General features: G+C 42.9%; 1 protein-coding gene across 6 annotated transcripts in view; it reads right to left on the bottom strand.

Annotated features, from left to right (window-relative positions):
• appbp2 (amyloid beta precursor protein (cytoplasmic tail) binding protein 2) overlaps positions 1-21,877 on the bottom strand; it is a 163,263-nt gene that overhangs the window by 22,064 nt on the left and 119,322 nt on the right. For all 6 annotated transcript variants that reach the window (XR_007482727.2, XR_007482728.2, XM_049725793.2 and 3 more), the window contains one exon: positions 14,154-14,344. Coding sequence is in view for 4 of the 6 variants with exons in the window: in XM_049725793.2 (XP_049581750.1) it covers positions 14,154-14,344 (191 nt within the window). In the remaining 2 variants the exon portion in view is untranslated. The remainder of the gene's footprint in view (positions 1-14,153; positions 14,345-21,877) is intronic.

Raw genomic sequence — 21,877 nt, 5'->3', positions numbered from 1 at the left:
GCGTCTTCTTCGGCGCATTATCTCTTCTTCGCCTGTCCCGCTCTTGCTTCCTGCTAGAGCGCCCCCTGGAGGCCGTAAAAATCCATAAGTACGCCACGCCGCCGTTTAAGGTTCAAAGTAACCTTCTAAATAAAATGCATTAAAAGTTCACATTCATTACAACTTGTTTTTGGTGAGCAAAATGTCAGAAGAATTGAATTTAAATGCTGATTGATTGGGTTTTAATACAATGCAGATTACTTCACTGGTTTCTTTTATATCAAACAAGTTGTTATCAAACAACTTGTTTGATTTAAAAGAAACCAGTGAAGTGATTAAAAACAGGAAAAACAAGATGAACTTAGTACAATTACAATGCAGATTGTCCAAACAGCGCCACTGCTTTGTGTAATCTCTGAGGGATATGGCAGAGTAAGAGAAAGGGTTTAGAGCACAGGTGTCAAACTCAAGGCCCGGGGGCCAGATACGGCCCGCCACATCATTCTATGTGGCCCGCGAAGACAAATTGTGCATCAAATTCGTGTGTCATTACTAGAATTGCAAATTGTCTTCACTTTTAATAATAGCTTTTTTTTTAAATATTTGACCAGTTTTTACTCGTCTGATTTGAAAACGAGTTATTTGTCAGTTTGTTTTGTAGCTTTTACTGTATATAATAGTGTTAAGAGTAAAAGTGATCAAGTCATCACAAAAATCTCGAAAAAAATCTTATATAAGCCGCACCTGACTATAAGCCGCAGGGTCCAAAATTTTGGAAAAAAGTCGCGGCTTATAGTCCGGAAATTACGGTAACTAATGATGAAGGTAACATTTACAAATGTTTGTAAATTAGTTAGTTATAAGTTACTGTCTGTCAATATTATGTAAGTTGTTTATCATGAGTAACATGAGTAACATATCAACGACCCTCGACTGGTCTGTGGCAGAGTCCCAGCTGGCAGCAACACAGTCTGAACCGCGCACAGCGGCAAACGGGGAAACAAAACCGCCCTCGGCGGAAACTCGGGAACAGAACCGCTATCGGCGGAAACTTGGGAACAGAACCGCCCTCGGCAGAAACTCGGGAACAGAACCACAATCGGCGAAAACTCGGGAACAGAACCGCAATCGGCGGCATTTGGGGAGTCAGAACCTCAATCGGCGGCATTCGGGGAGTCAGAACCGGAATCAGCGGCATTTGGGGTGTCAGAACCACAATCGGCGGAATTTGGGGAGTCAGAACCGCAATCGGCAGCATTCGGGGCGGCGCAGTTGTGCGCAGTGGCAGGAGTCAGACATGTTGCAGCCGTGGAAGCGGGGTCGTGTCCAGCGCTGCTGGCACGAGGTCCAACGGCGGCCGCGGGTCCTGATTGCGCTGGGACGAGGTCTGGCGACGGCTGCGGGTCCTGCGACACTGGGGTGGGGCCCGATGGCAGCCACGGGTCCGGCGAAGGCCGGAGGTTTGGCGACGCTGGGGTGGAGCCCGATGGTGCTGGGAGGAACTCCGATGGCGGCCGCGGGTTCGGCGTCACTGGAGCAAAATCCGACGGCGGTCGCTGGAACAAGCTCAAACGACGGACGTGGATTTGGCGTCGCGGACGGGAGCTGATGGTGGAGGGTGGTCCAGGCGCTGGTCGCTGAAGTGGTCGGATCATTCTGTCACGGATCGAAATGGAGCAGGGCGACCAAATGCAGCTTGGACCAGGGTTTATTGAGGGAAAGGGGTGTTGGAATAAAGGATGAAGGGGAACAGACAATGGACAAACTAACATAACGGCCTAACAAAACAACAACGGGACTGACTGACCGACAGGGCTGGCTAACAGAAACATAACTGACAGACAAAGACGTGGGACAAGAGATGAGAACAGAAAAAAAATGAACGACGAGAATAATCCGACAGGGGAGTGAGAGGCAGACAGGATTTAAATACGCGACAGGTAACGAGAGGCAGGTGACCGTGATTACACACTGAAAAATTTAACCGCGCTCTACTCATTTTAATCTGTGTAACAATTTACAGTCAAAAATATTGAGTAGACCTGAAAGCTATTAAATCATTTATATTTACATCATTAACAAAAAAAAAAAAACATACTGGACTATCACGTATCAAAATAAATATGTTACATTTACTTACTTTTTTAAAACTGAATCTAGTTTTTATTCTAGGAGTATTTTGGGTCAATAAAGCGATTTTACACACATCATTTTAATTCAACATTTATTTGGCTGATTTGACAAATCGTCTTTGCAAATGACATAAAAATATCCATGCTATAAAAACAGCTGAATTTAACTCTTAATAAGGGGTTTGTCAAAACTGGGTGAAATGCACCTAGAACAACATATAGCCTCCTCCTGAAATGGACAGTAAACAGTGATATTTCACTTTAAAGCCTCACAAAAGCTAACAATACCAGTCAAACAACTAATGGAAACCTAACTTATCTAAACATTAAGACAACAACGTTAGATTTACCAATGAAAATTACTCTGAACAGTAGCAAGCAACTACTACATACTCAGTTAATTCTTGAGTCCTTGAACCTTATTGGAAAGGTTTCCAGAATTTGAGTCGCGCAGTTCAAATGCGTAGGTCAGCCCCAACACATAGCAGCAGGCTCTGCTAAGATCTCCAAGACAATGATGCCTCCAATCACAATTCCAACATCGACTGATCCCCATCTTTGTTTTGCAGCATGTAAATTCTCATGACCTCCCTTGCCAACTCCACTTCAACGTTGGCAGATACAACAGCAGCATTCTGCAGACATTGTAAAGATAAACATTTTTTAGAATTTACCTTCAACCTGCATGTCACAAGACAAATACCACACCATACCATAAAAGAGGACATTAAGTGGGCAAACTGAACTGTGGTGGTTCCAAATTTGTTATAAAATAATTTTAGAACACTTTGTCATCAGCATAATTTATTCTTCCACATAATTTATTTCCTTGCAAACAAAATTGACACAGAAAATGGTATTTTATGTATTCAAAGCAGGACAGATAGTAAAATCAGTCAACATCGATCTGAATGTTGGCGACTTGTACAGTATCTGATGCCCACAGATGAAAAGCAGCTTCTTCTTTGTGTGCAGTAAGGAAAAAACAAACTGTACTGCAGCAACTTAATGGTCAACCATGATTGTATTGTTAAAAATGACAAAAGCTACAGTATTATACTAACCTGAAAGTCCTTGAACAACATACTGGCATCTTCTCCCAGATGGTCGATGAGACTTCTGATGACAACCAGGTGTCTATTGAATGAGGATTTGACTCTGAAGAAGAGAAAATCTTTTAACTAATAAAATAGTTTTATAGTAACTACATATTCAAGCAAAGCTATTAATTTTTGGGAGAAACTTTAATACGTTCACATACCTGAAGTAGAACACTCATTCGTGCCCGCTGTCTCTCTCTTGCAGCACCTTACTTTGCTTGAAGTGCATACGCAGGGCACCCGATGTCTTACAGGAGCAAGGACATCTTAAATGAAGGCAATGGCCACGACCACTATACCATGCTTGACACGATAATGCTCGAGAAGCTCACCTTTTGAAGAATCCTCAAATGTGCAGCCTTTACATTGCCATGCATGAGCCGCCAGCAGCCACCTTAAAAAGGACGATAAACAGTGTTACAATATGGAATAAAAATATTGATTTAATATTTTATTTTTTGGGACCAGATGTATTAAAGTTGTATGAAATTATTTCATTTCATTGTTGTAAAATCTACAACTATATTGGAAAACACACAAAAAAGAAGATAACATTACTTAAAATGAGTATTTATTGAGTTTAGCGTTCATGCTATACAGGGAAAAAGTTGTCTTTTTCAAAATTTTAAACACCTAATCCTTCTCTATATATTATAAATACATCCCATTTACTTATTCTGATATGTGTTCATTCACCGCCACTCTATCAGCATGAAGTTCGACTTGATATCCTCACTCAGAAAAATTATGAACTTTTGCCCAAACATCCCAACAATAATTACATCTGTTGTAGAAGCCATGGCAGACTAACATATGCCTAAGCATGTTGTGTAGCGCTTAATTACAAATAAATTAGTCCCATTTTGGTGATGTTTGCTGTATAAATGGTATTAGCTTAATGAACCGTGTGATAGCAGAGCAATATGTTGGCTCGAAAACATTAGCAAAGTTAGGTAACAGCATAATGGTGACAACGTTTATATGCACATTAAATCGTGCTTCACTTACCGCGTTGACCGTTTCCGTGCCGCTGTTATTTCAAAAAGCAGTGATGGTAGATATCCCATGATTCCACTCGAGAGCGCGAAAACTGCTCATTTTCTCAAGTTGTTGTTAGAGATTACACATATTGAGTAAGAGTAAGTAATAATTGTACTTGTTGAAACCGATTGGTATGATTGGCCCATACTCAAATATTCTGACTGGTATTTTTTACTAAATATATTATGAATATTTTAGAATTATAGTAATTCGTTTGTCAAATACTAATTTATTTTGTCAAACAAGCTTAATAAATATAAGTAAATATAAGGCAAAAATAACTAATTTTCCAACATTTATTTGGATATATCCAACTCAAATGATCTGCTTTGTGATTTTTTGAGATTTTACTAAGTTAATATAGAGTGGAGCCTCGGTTTTCGAACATCCCGGTTCTCGAACAAATCTGTATTCAAACAAAATATTCGAGATTTTTTTGCTTCGGATGTCGGACGAAATTCGGTTGTCGAACCTCGCGAGATGAGCCGAGAGGACCCGCATTCCAACTGACTCCGTCCGTTATTACGTTCTCGTTACTCTGAGGATTGCATCAACTCTAATCATGCCTCCAAAGGAAGCAAGTGGGAGCAATAAAGCCATCCTAAAACACAAAGATGGTCCTAAAGCAATGCGACACTGAGCGCCCGGCGCGCTGCGGTTGCGCGATCGGACCAAATTAAGCTCCCTGCACACTGAGGTCCATTTAAATTTTGGAAAGTACATTAGGACTTTAAAAATATTTTCTAAATTTCAGCGACAGCTCTTTCATAATAATGCGATCAGCGCGGTGCAGTTGCGCGGTCGGCGACGCGCTACGGTTGCGCGTTCGGCGGTGTGCTGCAGTTGCGCGATTTGACAAAAATGTGCAAATGAAAAAAATATTAAAAAAAGCCGTTTTTGTTTTTTTTTGGGCTTGGAACGGATTTTTTTCCCCCATTATTTGTAATGGGAAAATATGATTCGTATTTCGAACGATTCACTTCTCGAACAGCCTTCTGGAACGGATTGTGTTTGAAAACCTCCACTGTACTTTGTTAATATTGTGATATATACTCAGGCCCTGAATGACTTTTTCGAGTGCACTGATCGTGGGCAGACACAGGAGGGGAGGGGCGAGTACACAGAGACGTGGACAGAAACCATGACAACATGGACACGTAGTAGGACGACCGGGGACGAGTGACCAGTCCTCTGATGTTTTTTTTTTTTGCCCCGATCTACATAAAACATAATGTCCTCTGATTGGTTCATCAGGTCTTCATATTACGCCTGTATATTACGGAAGCCACGCAAAACAACTTTACAGATTTTGGAATTTCGTCCACACAAGAGGCGCACCTAATTAAAAGGCGCACCTTCATTTTTGAGAAAATTAAAGGCATTTAAGTGCGGAAAATACGTTAAATGGTGTTGATAAGTATTTGCAAATGTTTTTGCATCCCTTAATCTAAAGTGAGAACGTTTTCTCATATACAACTTACTTCAAAATGTGTAATTGACTCAACATTTACAAATGATCTGTTAATGTTTTCAAATGAGTTACTAAACTTTTTGCATCCCTTAATCTAAAGTGAGAACACTTTCTCATATACAGCACCTTCAAAATGTGTAACTCACTCTCAATATTTACAAATTATCTGTTAATGTTTTCAAATGAGTTACTAAGCTTTTTGCATCCCTTAATCTAAAGTGAGAACACGTTCTCATATACAGCACCTTCAAAATGTGTAACTCACTCTCAACATTTACAGATTATCTGTTAATGTTTTCAAATGAGTTACTAAGCTTTTTGCATCCCTTAATCTAAAGTGAGAACACTTTCTCATATACAACATCTTACTTCAAAATGTTTAACTCATTGCTAACATCATTCAACAACTAACGTCATTGCTGCCACAGTTCTTAAAAAACTATTTCCACAAAGAATAGACAACTTAATCAAGAAACATCAACTTTTAAGTGAAAACCACTATGGTTTTAGATAAAAAAAATATCCACTTCTCTGGCAGGAATGCAACTTGTGGAGGATATTGTTACCACTATAGACAGAAAATAATTTGCTGTCGGGATCTTGGATTATAGATTTAAAAAAAGCTTTCAACACTATTGATCATTAATATACATTTAAACAATGTTAACTCAAACAAGCTAAAGATAACTAATGGGGTCACTCAAGGATCTGTGTTTAATAATTCATCCTCAATATAAATTGTATCTAATGTGGGTAAAGATATGAAAACAGTTGTATTTGCTGATGACAAAACATTATGCTGCTCTGGAGAAAATCTGGAATGGCTTCTGAGTTTGATGCAAATAAACTGTCTGTGAATATAGTATGTACATCAAAGTACATAATCTTTGGCAACAAAACCAAATCAAAAGTACAGTAATCTTTCGCTATTTCGCGGTTTACCTATCGCGGCCTCGGTGCATCGCGGATTTTTATGAAAACAAATATTGCGGATGTATTCATTGCATAGCGGATTTTTGCTTGGAGCGCGGGGCTTTGTCTACCCATATGAATTTACGTTACACTATTAGCCAGTAGGAGACCAATGGGAACATGTTGGTCTGTATCCTTGCCAATGAATGGCTTAGATGTGTAAGAGCAGTTCCAAACAGGCTTTATCTCAATCTCCTGCTACGTATCCACTCCACTTCGTTTGTGTCAGCAGGATCAGGAGCATCTCTGATTCGCACTTCGTTTTGTTGTCACAAACGAGGCAGGACAAGCAAATGCAAGTTTAAAGGAAACAAGGAGGTCTGGAATGCTGGCAGAGCAGGACTCCGAGGCAGGCTGACGAGGCAGTCAGCGAGCTCGCGTCGTGCGTCATTGAAGCAGAAGGGCATAGCAAGCTTTTTAAAGCTATTTAAAAAGTATTTAAAGATACAATAAAGTGCTTAAAAGTATAATGAAGTGTTTAAAAATAAAATTAAAAAGTCTTGTGCAGATGCCCTTGCACTGGGCTGCGTGGGCGCGTCAGACGTTGTTTTCAAAGCAACTTAATATTGTTGCATTTATTAACTTGCATTAAAATGACTACAGCAATTTAAGAAAAAGTCACGCAGGATTTGTAATGAAATCATTAATAACGAGAATGATTTGAGTGAAAAAATATTCCTGCTTGGTGGGCTACTAAGGTGAATATAATACAACAAAACGGCACAATCAATTCTGGAGTTTTTCCTTTCAATAAAAACTGTTAATTTTTTGCAACGTATGTATATCTACAACTACATACATATCTTGAACACTCATAATACATATCTTTTGGAAATGAATTATGACAGATATATGATATAGATGTATATATTATATATAGATAATATATATACATTGATTATAATATATATATTAAAGTATAAATCTTATAATCTAAATATACCGTAATTTCCGGACTATAAATCGCGTTTTTTTTTTCATAGTTTGGGTAGGGGGGGCAACTTATACTCAGGAGCGACTTGTATATGTTTTTTTTCGCAAATATTTACTTGATCATTAAGACATCACTTACTTACAAGTATAGTTGACCACTTCCCATGTTATTTTTAGTATAGTTGATCACTTCACATGCTTTTATATATTTATCTTGAACATATTCAAAACATAAAAAATAGAGAAAACATCAAGTAAAGCAATTAACACTTTAAAGCACCATATCCAAGTCCACTGTCTGCTGTATGTACACTTGCTCCATTTTTGCTCCTCGTATATTTATTATTATTATTTATTATTATTTGTTTATTTATCATTTATTCAACACTCTTATTTATTCATTGTTTGTGCCTTCTTGGGTTTTTTGTGTTGCTTGTATGCATATGTGTACTATCTCACCGAGGGATAGTGGGAACGTAATTTCAATCTGTGTGTCTTGGTATATGAAAAAAAAATCGACAATAAAGCAGACTTTGACTTTGATAAAACAACCAAATAAAGTAAACAAAAAACTACATCTGAAATTTTTTTTATTTTCAGACGAAACTGGATGAGGGCGCTCTAAATTTCACCGTTGGCCGTGACTCATCAACTGGGTGGGCTTAAGAAAAATGGCACCAAAAAGAAACTCATATTTTGCAGGTTACAAACTTCAAGTTGTAAAATATGCAGCTGAAAACAGTAATCGAGCATCAGAAAGAAAGTTTGGAGAACCGTGATGTACCAAGGAATTACTATTTCAAGTGACGTCAGTGGCGCGGCGCAGCGCGGCGGTTGTTTACATAAAGGACAAACGTACCCACGTAAGGACTACCGGCATCATTAGCGGTGATGATTTCTAAGTGACACGGAGGACAAAGAGTTTGAAGGAATTAAGGATTTGGAGTGACATAGAAGGTTTGAAAATCTATTATGGCTTTTACGCACGCCCGGTCCTACTCTGAGTTGGGGGCCGGCGCTCGGCCGAGTGGCTGTTCGCGAACGGTGCATGGGGCTCGGACACGGCCATTACGCACGCCCGGTCCTATGCCATGGAGCTCTCGTGTCTGGAAGTCCACGCCGCCACACACTTTGTTTTGTTTAATAAAGAGCTGTTTACCAAACCCACGTCTATCCTTGTACTTTGTTAATGCTACAACATAGTTATATACTAGATCTGTGGAATAAAGACAAGGCTGACGTCAGGGCGCACGCGCGGCGATGTTGACAAAGGACGAGGGATTTGATCGATGGATTTAATGGATTTAAAGTGCAAGGATGGTTTGATAATATTATTGCTTATATTATAGTTATTTGAAATAGTTTATCTATCGTTATATGAGCCTGTGGAATATTTTGAAGTGCAAGCGCCCTCAGCCGGGCGCACCCTTTGTTGACAAAGAACGATCAATGGATTTAATGAATTGGCCGTTATAGAGCTCTGTACACTAAAACTAGCAGACACGGAGACAGCTTCTTCCCCCAGGCTGTCGCTCTGATGAACTCACATCACTCTTAGAGTCTCAGAGTCATTACTGTGCAATAACATCCCGCTTGCCACACCTTTTTTGTCTACACTGTTTGTACTATGTGTCCTCTCTGCATCCATTGCAGCCTGGTCATCCTAGAAGAGGGACCCTCCCATCTGTGGTCTCTTCTCAAGGTTTATCATTTCCCCTAGCTGGAGTTTTGAGTTTTTCCTTGCCCTCTTGGGAGTTTAAGATCAGGGGGTGTTTGAGAATATCTTTCGTTCTTCACATGTCCTGAGTGTTGTTGTTAGTCACCTAAATGTTGAACAGAGGCTGTGATTTACCGAAGTCAAATTCCTTGTTTGGCACGCTCAAACATGGCGAATAAAAAACTCTTGAATCTTGAATCTTGACACTGATGATTTTATAAACGTGTTAATCATGTAATCGTTTTCTTTAATAACTCTATATGTTACGTCAGGCCCATTCTCAGTTCTTCGTTTGTGTTTGTCACACGAGCATACCTATCGTTTAGCCTGTTGCTATCGTATCGAACGATCGATGGATTTAATGAATTGGAGTGACACCGATGGTTTTATAAACATGTTATTTATGTAATAGTTGTCCTAAATCGCTCTATGTGTTACGTCAGGCCCGTTCTCAGCTCCTTGTTTGTGTTTGTCACGTTAGCATACCTATCGTTTAACCTGTTGCTATCGTATCGAACGATCGATGGATTTAATGAATTGGAGTGACACCGATGGTTTTATAAACATGTTATTCATGTGATAGTTGTCCTTAATCACTCTATATGTTACGTCAGGCCCGTTCTCAGCTCTTTGTTTGTGTTTGTCACGTTAGCATACCTATCGTTTAGCCTGTTGTTGTTATCGTTTAGCCTGTTGTTGCTCGTTCATGACTGTTTTTGGTGTGGGATTTTGTCGAATAAATTGCCCCCAAAATGCGATTTATACTCCTGAGCGATTTATATATGTTTTTTTTTTTCACTTTTTGGGGCATTTTATGGCTGGTGCGACTTATACTCCGGAGCGACTTATAGTCCGGAAAATACGGTAATACATAATATTATGTATTATTATATGTATGTATATATATATATGTATGTATGTATGTATGTATGTATGTATGTATGTATGTATGTATATATATATATATATATATATATATATATATATATATATATATATATATATGTATGTATGTATGTATGTATGTATGTATGTATGTATGTATGTATGTATGTATGTATATATATATATATATATATATATATATATATATATATATATATATATATATATATATACACACTGCTCAAAAAAATTAAAGGGACACTTTGAAAACATCAGATTTCAATGGTGAAATTTTTTTGGGGGGGTACCTATACTGATATAGACAGTTTAATGTCTCAGGAACAAAAGGATGCCACATCCTTTGACGGAAATAAAAGTTTTCAGCCTACAAAGGGCTCAGTATACAGACACCCCAAAAATCTAAGTGAAAAAATGATATGGCAGGCTCGTCCTTTTTGCCTAAATTCAATTTCTGCAACTCAAAATTATTTTCAATATCTTGTGTGGCCCCCACGAGCTTGTATGCATGCTTGACAACGTCGCGGCGTGCTCCTAATGAGACGACGGATGGTGTCTTGTGAGATGTCCTCCCAGATCTTTCCAAGGGCATCAGTGAGCTCCTGTAAAGTCTGAGGAGCAACCTGGCGTCATATGATGGACCGAAACATTATGTCTCAGAGGTGTTCTATCGGGTTTAGATCAGGTGATTGTGAGGGCCATTCAATTGTGTCAATTCCTTCATCCTCCAGATACTGTCTGCATACTCTTGCCACAACAAGCCGGGCATTTTTGTGGATCAGGAGGAACCCAGGACCTACTGCACCAGCGTAGGGTCTGATAATGGGTGCAAGGATTTCATCCCGATACCTAATGGCAGTCAGACTGCCGTTCTCTAGCCTGTAGAGGTCTGTTCGTCCCTCCATGGAAATGCCTCCCCACACCATCACTGACCCACCACCAAACCAGTCATGCTGAATAATGCTGCAGGCAGCATAGCGCTCTCCTTGGCTTCTCCAGACCCTTTCATGTCTATCACAGGTGATCAGGGTAAACCTGCTCTCATCTGTGAAAAGCACAGGGCACCAGTGGCGGATTTGCCAATTCTGGTGTTCTATGGCAAATGCCAATCGAGCTCCACGGTGCTGAGCAATGAGCACAGGAAACACTACAGGAAGTTGTGCCCTGAGGCCACCCTCGTGAAGTCTGTTTCTGACTGTTTGGGCAGAGACATTCACACCAGTAGCCTGCTGGAGGTCATTCTGTAGGGCTCAGGCAGTGCTCAACCTGTTCCTCCTAGCACAAAGCAGCAGATATCGGTCCTGCTGATGGAATGAGGACCGTCTACGGCCCTGTCCAGCTCTCCTAGAGTAACTGCCTGTCTCCTGGAATCTCCTCCATGCTTTGGAGATTGTACTGGGAGACACATCAAATCTTCTTGCAACAGCACGCATGGATGTGCCATCCTGGAGGAGTTGGACAATCTGCTCAACTTCAGGAGGGTTAAGAAATCGCCTCATGCTCCCAGTCGTCATAATGACTCTAGCTAAAACCAACACTTGTGGAAAACCAGTTAAAAAAGGTCAAGAGAGAGGAATTTGAAATGGCCTCCACCTGCAAAATCAGTCCTGTTTTGGGGACTATCTCGTTGTTGCCCCTCCAGTGCACCTGTTGTTAATTCCATCAACACCAATGCAGCTGAAAATGATTAACAACCCCCTCTGCCACGAACCTGACTAAAACCTTATCAGAAAAGTCTAATTGAATTCATGCCGTACCCTGATAAAAAAACTGTTCCTTTAATTTTTTTGAGCAGTGTATATAGTATATATACGTGTATATATACATATACAGATTTATTCTTTAACGATATCATGACAATAGCCTAACATTAGCTTACATGTAACATCATGTTACTTTCTAAACCATCATGCTTGTAAAAGTACAAACGTAGCTTTGTGTTTTTTTTGTTTCAATGTGCTCCTTAATGTTCCTAGCGCCACGACCTCCATAGCTTATCACATCTTGACAAAGAATGCACAAAACCTATCCCGGGACATCTAATTTACGGATATGTTCCGTCAGGCAGGTGGTTATGGACTGTGTTCCGAGTTGTAAGATGACGCTGCTCTCGAGCCATGCCCATCTGAAGCAGTTCTTGATCCCGTTCGACTTGTCTATTTCCCTAGCACGATCCTCATTTTTTTTCTCTAAAACTTTCGCCATGCTGGCGAAAACTTTTGCTGATTAGGCAAATGAGTAGGCAAATGACGCGACGAAAGTAGCGCCAAAATGCTGCTGAAAATAAGGCGGATGTTGTCGCAATACTGCTGCCAGCCGCTCCCCCCATATATAAAAACAATTTTCTCAACGGATCTACATGTTTCACAAAAATGATACTACCGACGGAAAAAAACACGGAAATCCGCGGATTGAATGCAGTGCTTGTTTACAAAACACATTCATAAATATTGTGAGGGGATTTATTTTGATACGTGTTATGTATGTATGGACAAGTCTGCCGTTGACATCTTTTACTCAATCAGAAAGTTTGCGACGCAGGTAAATGCTACCTCAGCTAAAAAACTACAAATATGTCAACCGGAAAGGGAGGCGCATATCTTGCGGCGTAGAGGGAGTGGGGTGTGAAGTATCTCATTTGCATTTAAAGAGACCGCACCAAAATGACTTGTTCTGAGCCACATCTTAGAACAAGTATAAAAGAGGAACCTGTGATGCTCTCAAAACGAGTAATTCAGTCAAAAGCATCACTGTTCCACTTTATATAGACCACAACTGAATGAGTAAAACGTAAAACAGTAGAATTTATTAACGTGATATGTAAGTGTTTTAAGAAACCTGACCTTGATCAAAGTCCGCAGTCTAATTCTAGACCCATTTCAAAGCTGTCTTATTTCTAAAATTATGGGAAAAGTGGTGCATATACAGTTCTTGGTTGAACATGTCATGGAGGTTTTTCAATCAGGTTTCAAAATTATGCATACCACAGAGCCAGCCCTGTTACAAGTTCCTAATGATAAATGACAAACAACTAGATGATGCAATTCCTGGAGAAATTGCATGGTAAGGTGAAAAAGCTGAATAAAAAACATTGGAAACGCTACGGAATGATGTCAGATGACATTGAATGACAGAAAATGTTATACAGTGATCCCTCGCTACTTCGCGTTTTGTTTATCGCGGCTTCACTACATCGCAGATTTTTTTTCTAATTAAAAAAACATTTAAAATTCAAAATAAAACTTCTAAATTGAGGAAACAAGTGTCTAACCTTTAGGACAATGTAGTATTGCTCCAAATGTTTGTTTACATTCCTTTAGAAGTCCGTTTTCGCGTGTTAGTACGATCGCGAATTAGCATCTTTCTGCTAACTCATTAGCCTGCCCAGTACTTCTTACTTACTTCTTTATACTATTATGGGTACACCCACAAAGAGTAGATTAAGTTCTGTTTTACAGCGGCAATTATAAGGATGTTAATCCTTGTCATATTTGTGTTTCTGTTACCAGTACTTGAATGTACCATATTTAAACTCACTATGAGTTTTTGTTTTCTTTTAACAAACCATGACTTTAAGTTTTGTGTGAAATAGTGACATCCTGGTGACGTCCTGGTCTAAAGCTGATTAAAGGTAATGGAATATGCATGCAGTAACATGTTATATAATAATAATAATAATAACAATAATAATAACAATAATAACAATAATAATAATAATAATAATAATAATAATAATAATAATAATAATAATAATATGCTAGCAACATGTAAGAATTTGTCACCACCTTACAATAATAGTTATCTAATTATTGTACAGGGTGATCAATTGAAGGCTTTGTTCAAATTCACAGATCAATCAGAGCATCACTAGTTAATAGTATTTGTGTAAAAGAAAAATATCTAACCTTGAACTTTCTCATGGACTGATAGAGCCGTCCTAGGTTGCCATAATGTTTGGCTGTTTGGACGTTGAATTCTCCAAAAGCCTTCTTTGCAAGCTCCAAAGAGGACAAGTGCAGATCATGCGCCTCCTGCAGTAGGCGCTCTTCTGTTTCTTTATTGTGGCAATCAATTGCGATTTCCTCCAAGATCAGGGCTAATGCAAAGAAATAACATTGAAAACAAACTCCTCTGAAAAAGTAGCAGGCAGGTAAACATCATTTCATAGAGATGATCAAGATGGCGGCGCGTGCACACGCAGCGGCCACTCTTTGTCCCGTCAGTACGGTGATTTGTTCGTCTAATGAGTGTTCGTCCAACAGTCTTGTGTGTTCGTCTCGTCCGTGCTACAAGTACAGCAGGCAGGTTCTGCTTGACATCGGCAGAAGTGGGTTTTGCGGCGCTCTGGACTTTGAAGTGTCGACATTAAAGGCGCTCGGACTGCTACGTCCTGAAACGTCGCCGACCTCACCCGCTATTCCTCCCCCGGTTGGGAGCAGTCGGAAACGGTGTGCGAGGAGGCAGAAGAGGGGCAAGCGCGGAGGCGTCCGGGCCAGGCTGGCGGCCAACCCAGCGCGACCGGCGGTGCCCTCCATTCTTCTGGCGAATGTTCGATCGCTGGACAACAAAATGGATTACGTTCGCCTGCTGAGGTCTACGAACCGGACGGTGCGGAACTGCTGTGTGCTAGTGTTCACCGAGACCTGGTTGAGTGACAACATTCCGGACTCTGCAGTGCATCTGGAGCGGCTAGCGTGCTATCGGGCGGACCGTGCCATTGTACGAGGGGGAAAGTCGCGAGGAGGTGGAATATGCGTCTACATCCGAGAAGAATGGTGCCGGGACTCTGTGGTGGTATGTAAGCACTGCTCGCCGCTTGTGGAGTTCGTGATCATTAAGTGCCGTCCTTTTTATCTGCCGAGGGAATTTACCGCGATTCTGCTAGTCGCGGTATACATCCCGCCTTCCAACATCGAAGGAGACAGGATCGCGGCGCTTGGTGAACTGTACCAGGCTGTCAGTGAACAGCAAACAGCGCACCCTGACGGTTTCACCATCTTCGCTGGAGACTTCAATCATGCCAACCTGAAGTCTGTTTTCCCGAGGCTTCACCAGCATGTTCCTTTTCCGACACGTGGAGACAGCTTCCTGGACCTAGTCTACTCGGCGCAAAAGGGAGCTTTCAAAGCCACCCCCCTCCCCCATCTGGGGCTTTCTGACCATCTCACCGTTTTGCTTTTGCCCGCATACAGACAATTGGTAAAGGCATCCAGGCCGGTTCGGAGGCGGGTTCGAGTGTGGCCTGAGGGTGCCTCCGATGCACTTCGTGACTGCTTCGACACCACTGACTGGGACTTGTTTAAGCAGGCAGCCACCTACAACAATTGGACGGACATAGAGGAGTATACTGACTCTGTTACCTCTTACATAACGAAGTGCATCGATGATGTGACTTGCTCGAAATCCGTCGTCACTCGCGCGAACTGGAAGCCGTGGCTGACGGGGGCTGTCCTCAGACTGTTGAGGGCCAGGGACAAGGCTTTCAGAGCGGGGGATGAGGCTGGCTTGAGGACAGCGAGGGCCGACCTGTCCCGAGGCATCAAAGAAGCGAAGAAGGCGTTCTCGTGCAAGGTCTCCACCCACTTCAAGGACAGCAAGGACGCACGTAGCCTTTGGCGGGGCATTCAGACCATCACGGACTACAAGCCCGCGCCGAGGAGCTGTGAGGGCGACGTCCGTCTGCTAAACGATCTGAACCGCTTCTTTGCTCGCTTCGACGCCCAGAACAGCACTTGCCCGCTCAAGACCACTCCCCCCCACACGAGCAGCCCCTGCGCCTCTCTGCCGACGGTGTGAGGAGGGCGCTTGCTGCTATTGACACCCGTAAGGCGGCGGGCCCTGACAACATCCCGGGTCGAGCGCTGAAGGACTGCGCTGGGGAGCTGTCGGGTGTCTTCACGGACATCTTTAACGTTTCCCTGCAGCAGGCCATCGTCCCCTCGTGTTTCAAGGCTGCCACCATCGTTCCTGTGCCGAAGAAACCTGCAGCGTCCTGCTTCAATGACTACCGCCCTGTGGCACTGACGCCCATCATCATGAGCGTGCTTTGAGCGGCTGGTCATGGAGCACATCAAGTCCGTTCTCCCCCCCACCATTGACCCTTTCCAGTTTGCGTACCGTGCCAAGCGGTCCTCTGAGGATGCCATCTGCTCTGCCCTCCACTCGGCCCTCACCCACCTGGAGAGAAAGGACTCATATGTGAGGTTGCTGTTTGTGGACTTCAGCTCTGCCTTCAACACCATTGTGCCGCAGCGACTCATCTGCAAACTCGACGAGCTGGGCCTCAGTACCTCCCTCTGCAACTGGATACTGGACTTCCTCTGTCAGAGGCCTCAGGTGGTGCGTGTTGGCGACAAAATCTCCGCCAGCATCACGCTGAGCACGGGGGCCCCCCAGGGCTCAGTCCATTGCTCTTCACCCTGCTGACGCATGACTGCACTGCGACCTACAGCGACAACCGCATCGTGAAGTTTGCTGACGACACGACTCTGGTGGGTCTCATCACGAAGGGCGACGAGACTCGGTTCAGGTCGGAAGTTGACCTTCTGACCACGTGGTGCAGGGACAACAACCTCCTGCTGAACGTCAATAAGACCAAGGAAATCATTGTTGACTTCCGGAAGGGTCACACAACACACCTGCCGCTGATCATCGACGGTGCTGTGGTGGAGAGGGTGAGCTGCACCAAGTTCCTGCGGGTGCACATCAGTGAGGACCTCTCCTGGTCCGCAAACACCTCGTCACTGGAAAAGAAAGCTCAGCGCCGCCTGTACTTCCTGCGGAAGCTCAGGCGTGCATGTGCTCCTCAGGCAGTCCTGTCTACATTCTACCTTGGCACCATTGAGAGCGTCCTCACCAGTTGCATCGCTGTCTGGGGTGGTAACTGCACTGAACAGAACTTGAAGGCCCTGCAGCGCATAGTGAATACGGCTGGTAAGATTATTGGTGCTTCGCTCCCCTCCCTGAAGGACATTTACACCTCCCATCTCGCCCGCAAGGCAACCTCGATTGCCAGAGATGTGAGTCACCCGGCTCACTCTTTGTTTGACCTTCTGCCCTCTGGGAAGAGGTACGGGAGCCTGCGCTCCCGCACCACCAGACTCGCCAACAGCTTCTTTCTCCAGGCTGTTAGGGCCCTGAACTCGCTACCCCCTTCTGCGTAGCGTGCGGCACTGTTGCGCTGTTTTCGGGAATGTCTGCTGTACGCGCACTTGCTCCTTTTTTTTCTGCTCCTCTTATTTATTTATTTATTTATTTATTTATTTATTTATTGTTGTGTTATTTATTCATTATTTATTCAGCACGCTTTTGTTATACTTGTTTACTTGTTGGTCTGTTGTGAGCCATGTCTTGTCACCGTGGGATAGGGGGGAACGAAATTTTGGTTTCTTTGTGTGTCTTTGGCATGTGGAGAAATTGACAATAAAGCTGACTTTGACTTTGACATGATTAAAATTTGATATCACTTTGAAATATGATGACTTATGTCTAGCTTTTAAATGTATTTAGTTTTTTAACTAAAAAAAAGTGTGGCATGCAGAAATATTCTGCCCTTTCTACTTTAATACTTTATTGAAACCAATAGCTTTTAGAAGTGATCTCTTTTGTAAATTGAGTCCCCTGTGTGTATCTTTTCACAGTATAAATACAGCTGTTCTGTTATAACCTCAATTTGTTAGAAAACACGTGAACAAACAGCACCATAAAACCAAAACACACCAGATAGCTAAGTGCGGAATAAAAATTGTGGAAAAGTTTAAAGATGTACAGTGATAATGAAACTATACTGTATGCAACTTTACAAAACAAATATGTCCCAACATAAAAAAAAAAAAAAAAAAACAATAAGCACAGAATAACCACATATTGAACAGTTATGGGCATAAAATAGACAAGTGAATTAAAAAAAAAAAGTGAGTCTTTGTCAGTGAGCTGGTGAGAGAAGTAAAAGAAGATGTGAAGCAATTTAGAACAACTGAAAATGAACCGCAGATGTGGTGAGGGACACTGTTAGGAAGACTGCGTGTGACATCTGGACAGTAGGGTTGGGAAGATACACCGATATGCATCGGAAAATCGATGCGACCTGTAAGATGCAGTTGCTTCGGTAAAAACGCGCAAAAACTCGAGATGCATCGTATCTAAATTATTTGCATCGATAAAAATCTATTAATATCGATAATTATAACATTTTAGAAACGGGTCTCTGAGTCTCAGTCACTCCTACTACTCAAGTCTCTGCTCAGGTCTCGCGCGAATAGGCGGGTCCAAACTGGCCTTCTTTGAATTGTACAAAGGCGACAAGTCAGCCAGATAGCGGGTTAGCATGGAGGAAAACGAGACAGGGGTTATACATTCAGTGGTGGGCTTTAAGTCTGCAGTGTGGAAAAATGTTGGGTTCTACAAATGAGATGGAGGGCTGGATAAGGCAACGGCCATATGTAAACTCTGCCGTGCAGCTATAAGATACACAGGCAGCACAAGATACATACAGATAATGAGTACACCCCTTATTATTTATTATTATATCCAAAATGTGCATGGAAATGGAAAAATATGTAATTTAAGTTATATCATTAACCTTACTTTTCTGTTGTAATGCAATGCAATGTCTCCCTTTGTTAGTTTTTTCAAAGTTGTTATAGTGGATGGAATTCTCATGGCCTTCACCTTTTTTATTAGCCCATTTTATGTTTTACCTCCTGTATAAAGTTAATGCACTTTTAAAAGCTTAACTTGAAAACATGGGTTTGTGTAGGCCCTAAATTGCTCTACAACATGCACTTAAGAGAAATCTTAATTTTTGTTAAAGGTTATATTTATACCCTAAAGTTCCAGAGAGATCAGCAATTAATCACTCTATGTTGTACTTCCTGTGTTTCAAAATAAAAAAGCACAGCCAGCTTTAATGCTTCAAGTGCCAAAACTTGAACTGTGTATTCCATGGTGTATTTTTCTTCTGCATTGCAATGTATCGTATCACACTGGATCGCATTGTTTTAAAATTAAATCGTACTGTATCACACCGTATCGCAGGAGATGGGAGAATCGTATCGCTTCTTATCATTGGCGATTCCATGAATCGTGAATGCATCGAATCGTTGGCAGTGTATCGAGATGTGTATCGTATCGCTTTGATGGTGAAGATTCCCATCCCTACTGGACAGCGGATGAAAAACAAGGAAACTTGGTGGTGGAATGAAGATGTTCAAAAAAGCATAAGGAGAAAGAGCTTATCAAAAAAGAAGTGGGATAGCACATAAAGAGGAGTGCAAATGAGAGCGAGAAAAGGTCAGAGGATGTGGAGAGAGTAAATCAGGAAGTGCAAGATATTATTGTGGTTACAAAGAGTAGATGTATGTGTGTGCTTGCACACAGGGCATTGTGATGCGAAGTGCAGTGGTGTTGGAGTAGTAGTGCTCGTAGTTAGTGCATGTTGCATGCTTCTTCCTGCTTGCTACCTTCTGCTTTCAGCTACTGCCGCCGGCTAGGCCCCTGTTTCCGGGGGCGAAAAGAGGAGCCGAGTGCGTAAGCCTCCTCAGCCGGTACATAGCCTCTCCACCGTCAAGACTTCTGCATGCCTCCTCGTGGCCACACATGGTAACTGGTGCCACACAGCTCCAGGCCAAATTGCAGGGGATCAACCGGGGAGCAACAGTGGGCCCTTAGGCGTGACGTACAGGCCCACCGGCGAGTGGATGTCCTGGCGCCCGCTAACCACTGTCCCAGCTATGGGTGAAATAGCACCCCTGCTGCCTTGTGGGTATCGTCTGGAATGAAAAGGCTAAGGGAGCAAACCCTGACAGAAAACCCGGCTCGGACTCCGTTAGGCAAACTCATGCTTTAAAAAAGCATTGTTCTGGCAACTCCTGCAGCCAACCTGATGCCAAATGTATCGGTTCACCGTTCCTTTAGATGACAACAGGAAGGCCGAGAGGGGAGCCCTGCTGTCTGGGAAACTCAAGGCTTCCATTAAACTTGCCCAGGCTTCTTGTGCACTGGAGAGGAAACTCCAGCTCCACTAACTATAAGGCCTTTCTTATTGGCGTAGAGTATGGGTGCCAGGGGCTACCTCCGACGGTGGGAGAGATGTTCAATCTCATTGGACAGCTACCGCGCGCCTCAAGCTGGGCAGCCCCCAGCCAATAAGGTGCTTTCCCGCAACAGCTTGCCTGCTTCATTGGGTGCTTGGAGGTCAGGGATCTATTCTAACAAGTGGGCTGTAAATTCACTCACCAAGCAACACAAGGAAATTACCGAAGATACCAGCACTACGCCTGGGGTGCTGGAATGTCAGGACTATGACACCTGGGCTCAGCGACAACCTACAAGAAATTAGTGATGTCCGTAAAACTGCAGATATAAACAACGAATTCCTGAAGCTCAGAATTGACATCTCGACCCTCCAGCAAACACGACTCCATGGATCTGGCTCACTCAAGGAAAAGGACTATACCTTCTTTTGGCGGGGGAAGCCCCCTGAGGAAACCAGGGAATACGAAGTAGGGTTCGCTGTCAGGAACACACTCCTGGGAGCAGTGGTACCACCCACAGGCGGCTCTGAGAGAATCCTGGCTCTCTGCCTCAATACATCCATAGGACCTGTCCACTTAGTGAGTGTGTACGCTCCAACACTTAGCTCCCCCCAGGAAATAAAAGACAGGTTTTATGATGAACTCGAAGCGACTCTTAAAAACATTCCCAGCCGTGAACAGCTCTACCTACTTGATGACTTTAATGCTAGAGTTGGAGCCAATCGTGACTCCTGGCCATCCTGCTTAGGACACCATGGCATCGGGAAGCTGAACAAAAATGGGCAGCGACTTCTGGAGTTCTGCACATATCACCATCTCTGCATCATCAACACATACTTCCAGACCAAACCCATTCACAAAGTCTCTTGGAGACATCCACGCTCAGGTCACTGGCACCAGTTAGACCTGATCATAACACGCACTTCTGATCTCAGAGGCATCCTTCAAACACGCAGTCTCCACAGTGCAGTCTGCGACACAGACCACTCCCTTGTGCTCTGTAGAGTCAAGCTACAGGCAAAAAACCTACACAGATCCAAACCAAAGGGAGCCCCCCGCATCGACAGCAGCAAAACAACTGACCCAACCAAAGCTACAGCCTTCCTCTGTGCCTTAGAGGTCTCCCTCCACGACCCACCCCTGTCCAGCTCCGCCCAGCAGTACTGGGATGCCTTGAGGGATGCCATACACAGCACGGCCCTGTCAGTCTTTGGCAAAAAGCAGGGAAAGCCAAACGACTGGTTCGATGCCAATTTAATATCATTGGCACCAATCCTTGAAGAAAAACGAGTCACACTCACAAATTACAAGCACACTCCAAACACCAAAACGCTACAGGCCCCCCAATCTTCTAGGGGGAAACTCCAACAAGCCGCTAGACGTTGTGCCAATGAATATTGGCTACAGCTCTGCAGCAACATTCAAGCAGCTGCTGACACAGGCAACATCAGACTCATGCTCGACGGCATCAAAAAGGCACTTGGACCATCACCCCGCACAATCGTACCGTTGAATTCAGCTTCGGGAGAAACAATCGCTGAACGCTCTAAGCAGCTGGACCACTGGGTGGAACACTACTCAGAGCTCTATGCCAG

The sequence above is a fragment of the Syngnathus scovelli genome, chromosome 7 (assembly GCF_024217435.2).
Source record: "Syngnathus scovelli strain Florida chromosome 7, RoL_Ssco_1.2, whole genome shotgun sequence".
Classification (NCBI taxonomy): Eukaryota; Metazoa; Chordata; class Actinopteri; order Syngnathiformes; family Syngnathidae; genus Syngnathus; species Syngnathus scovelli.
This window is presented reverse-complemented; position numbering and strand designations above follow the sequence as displayed.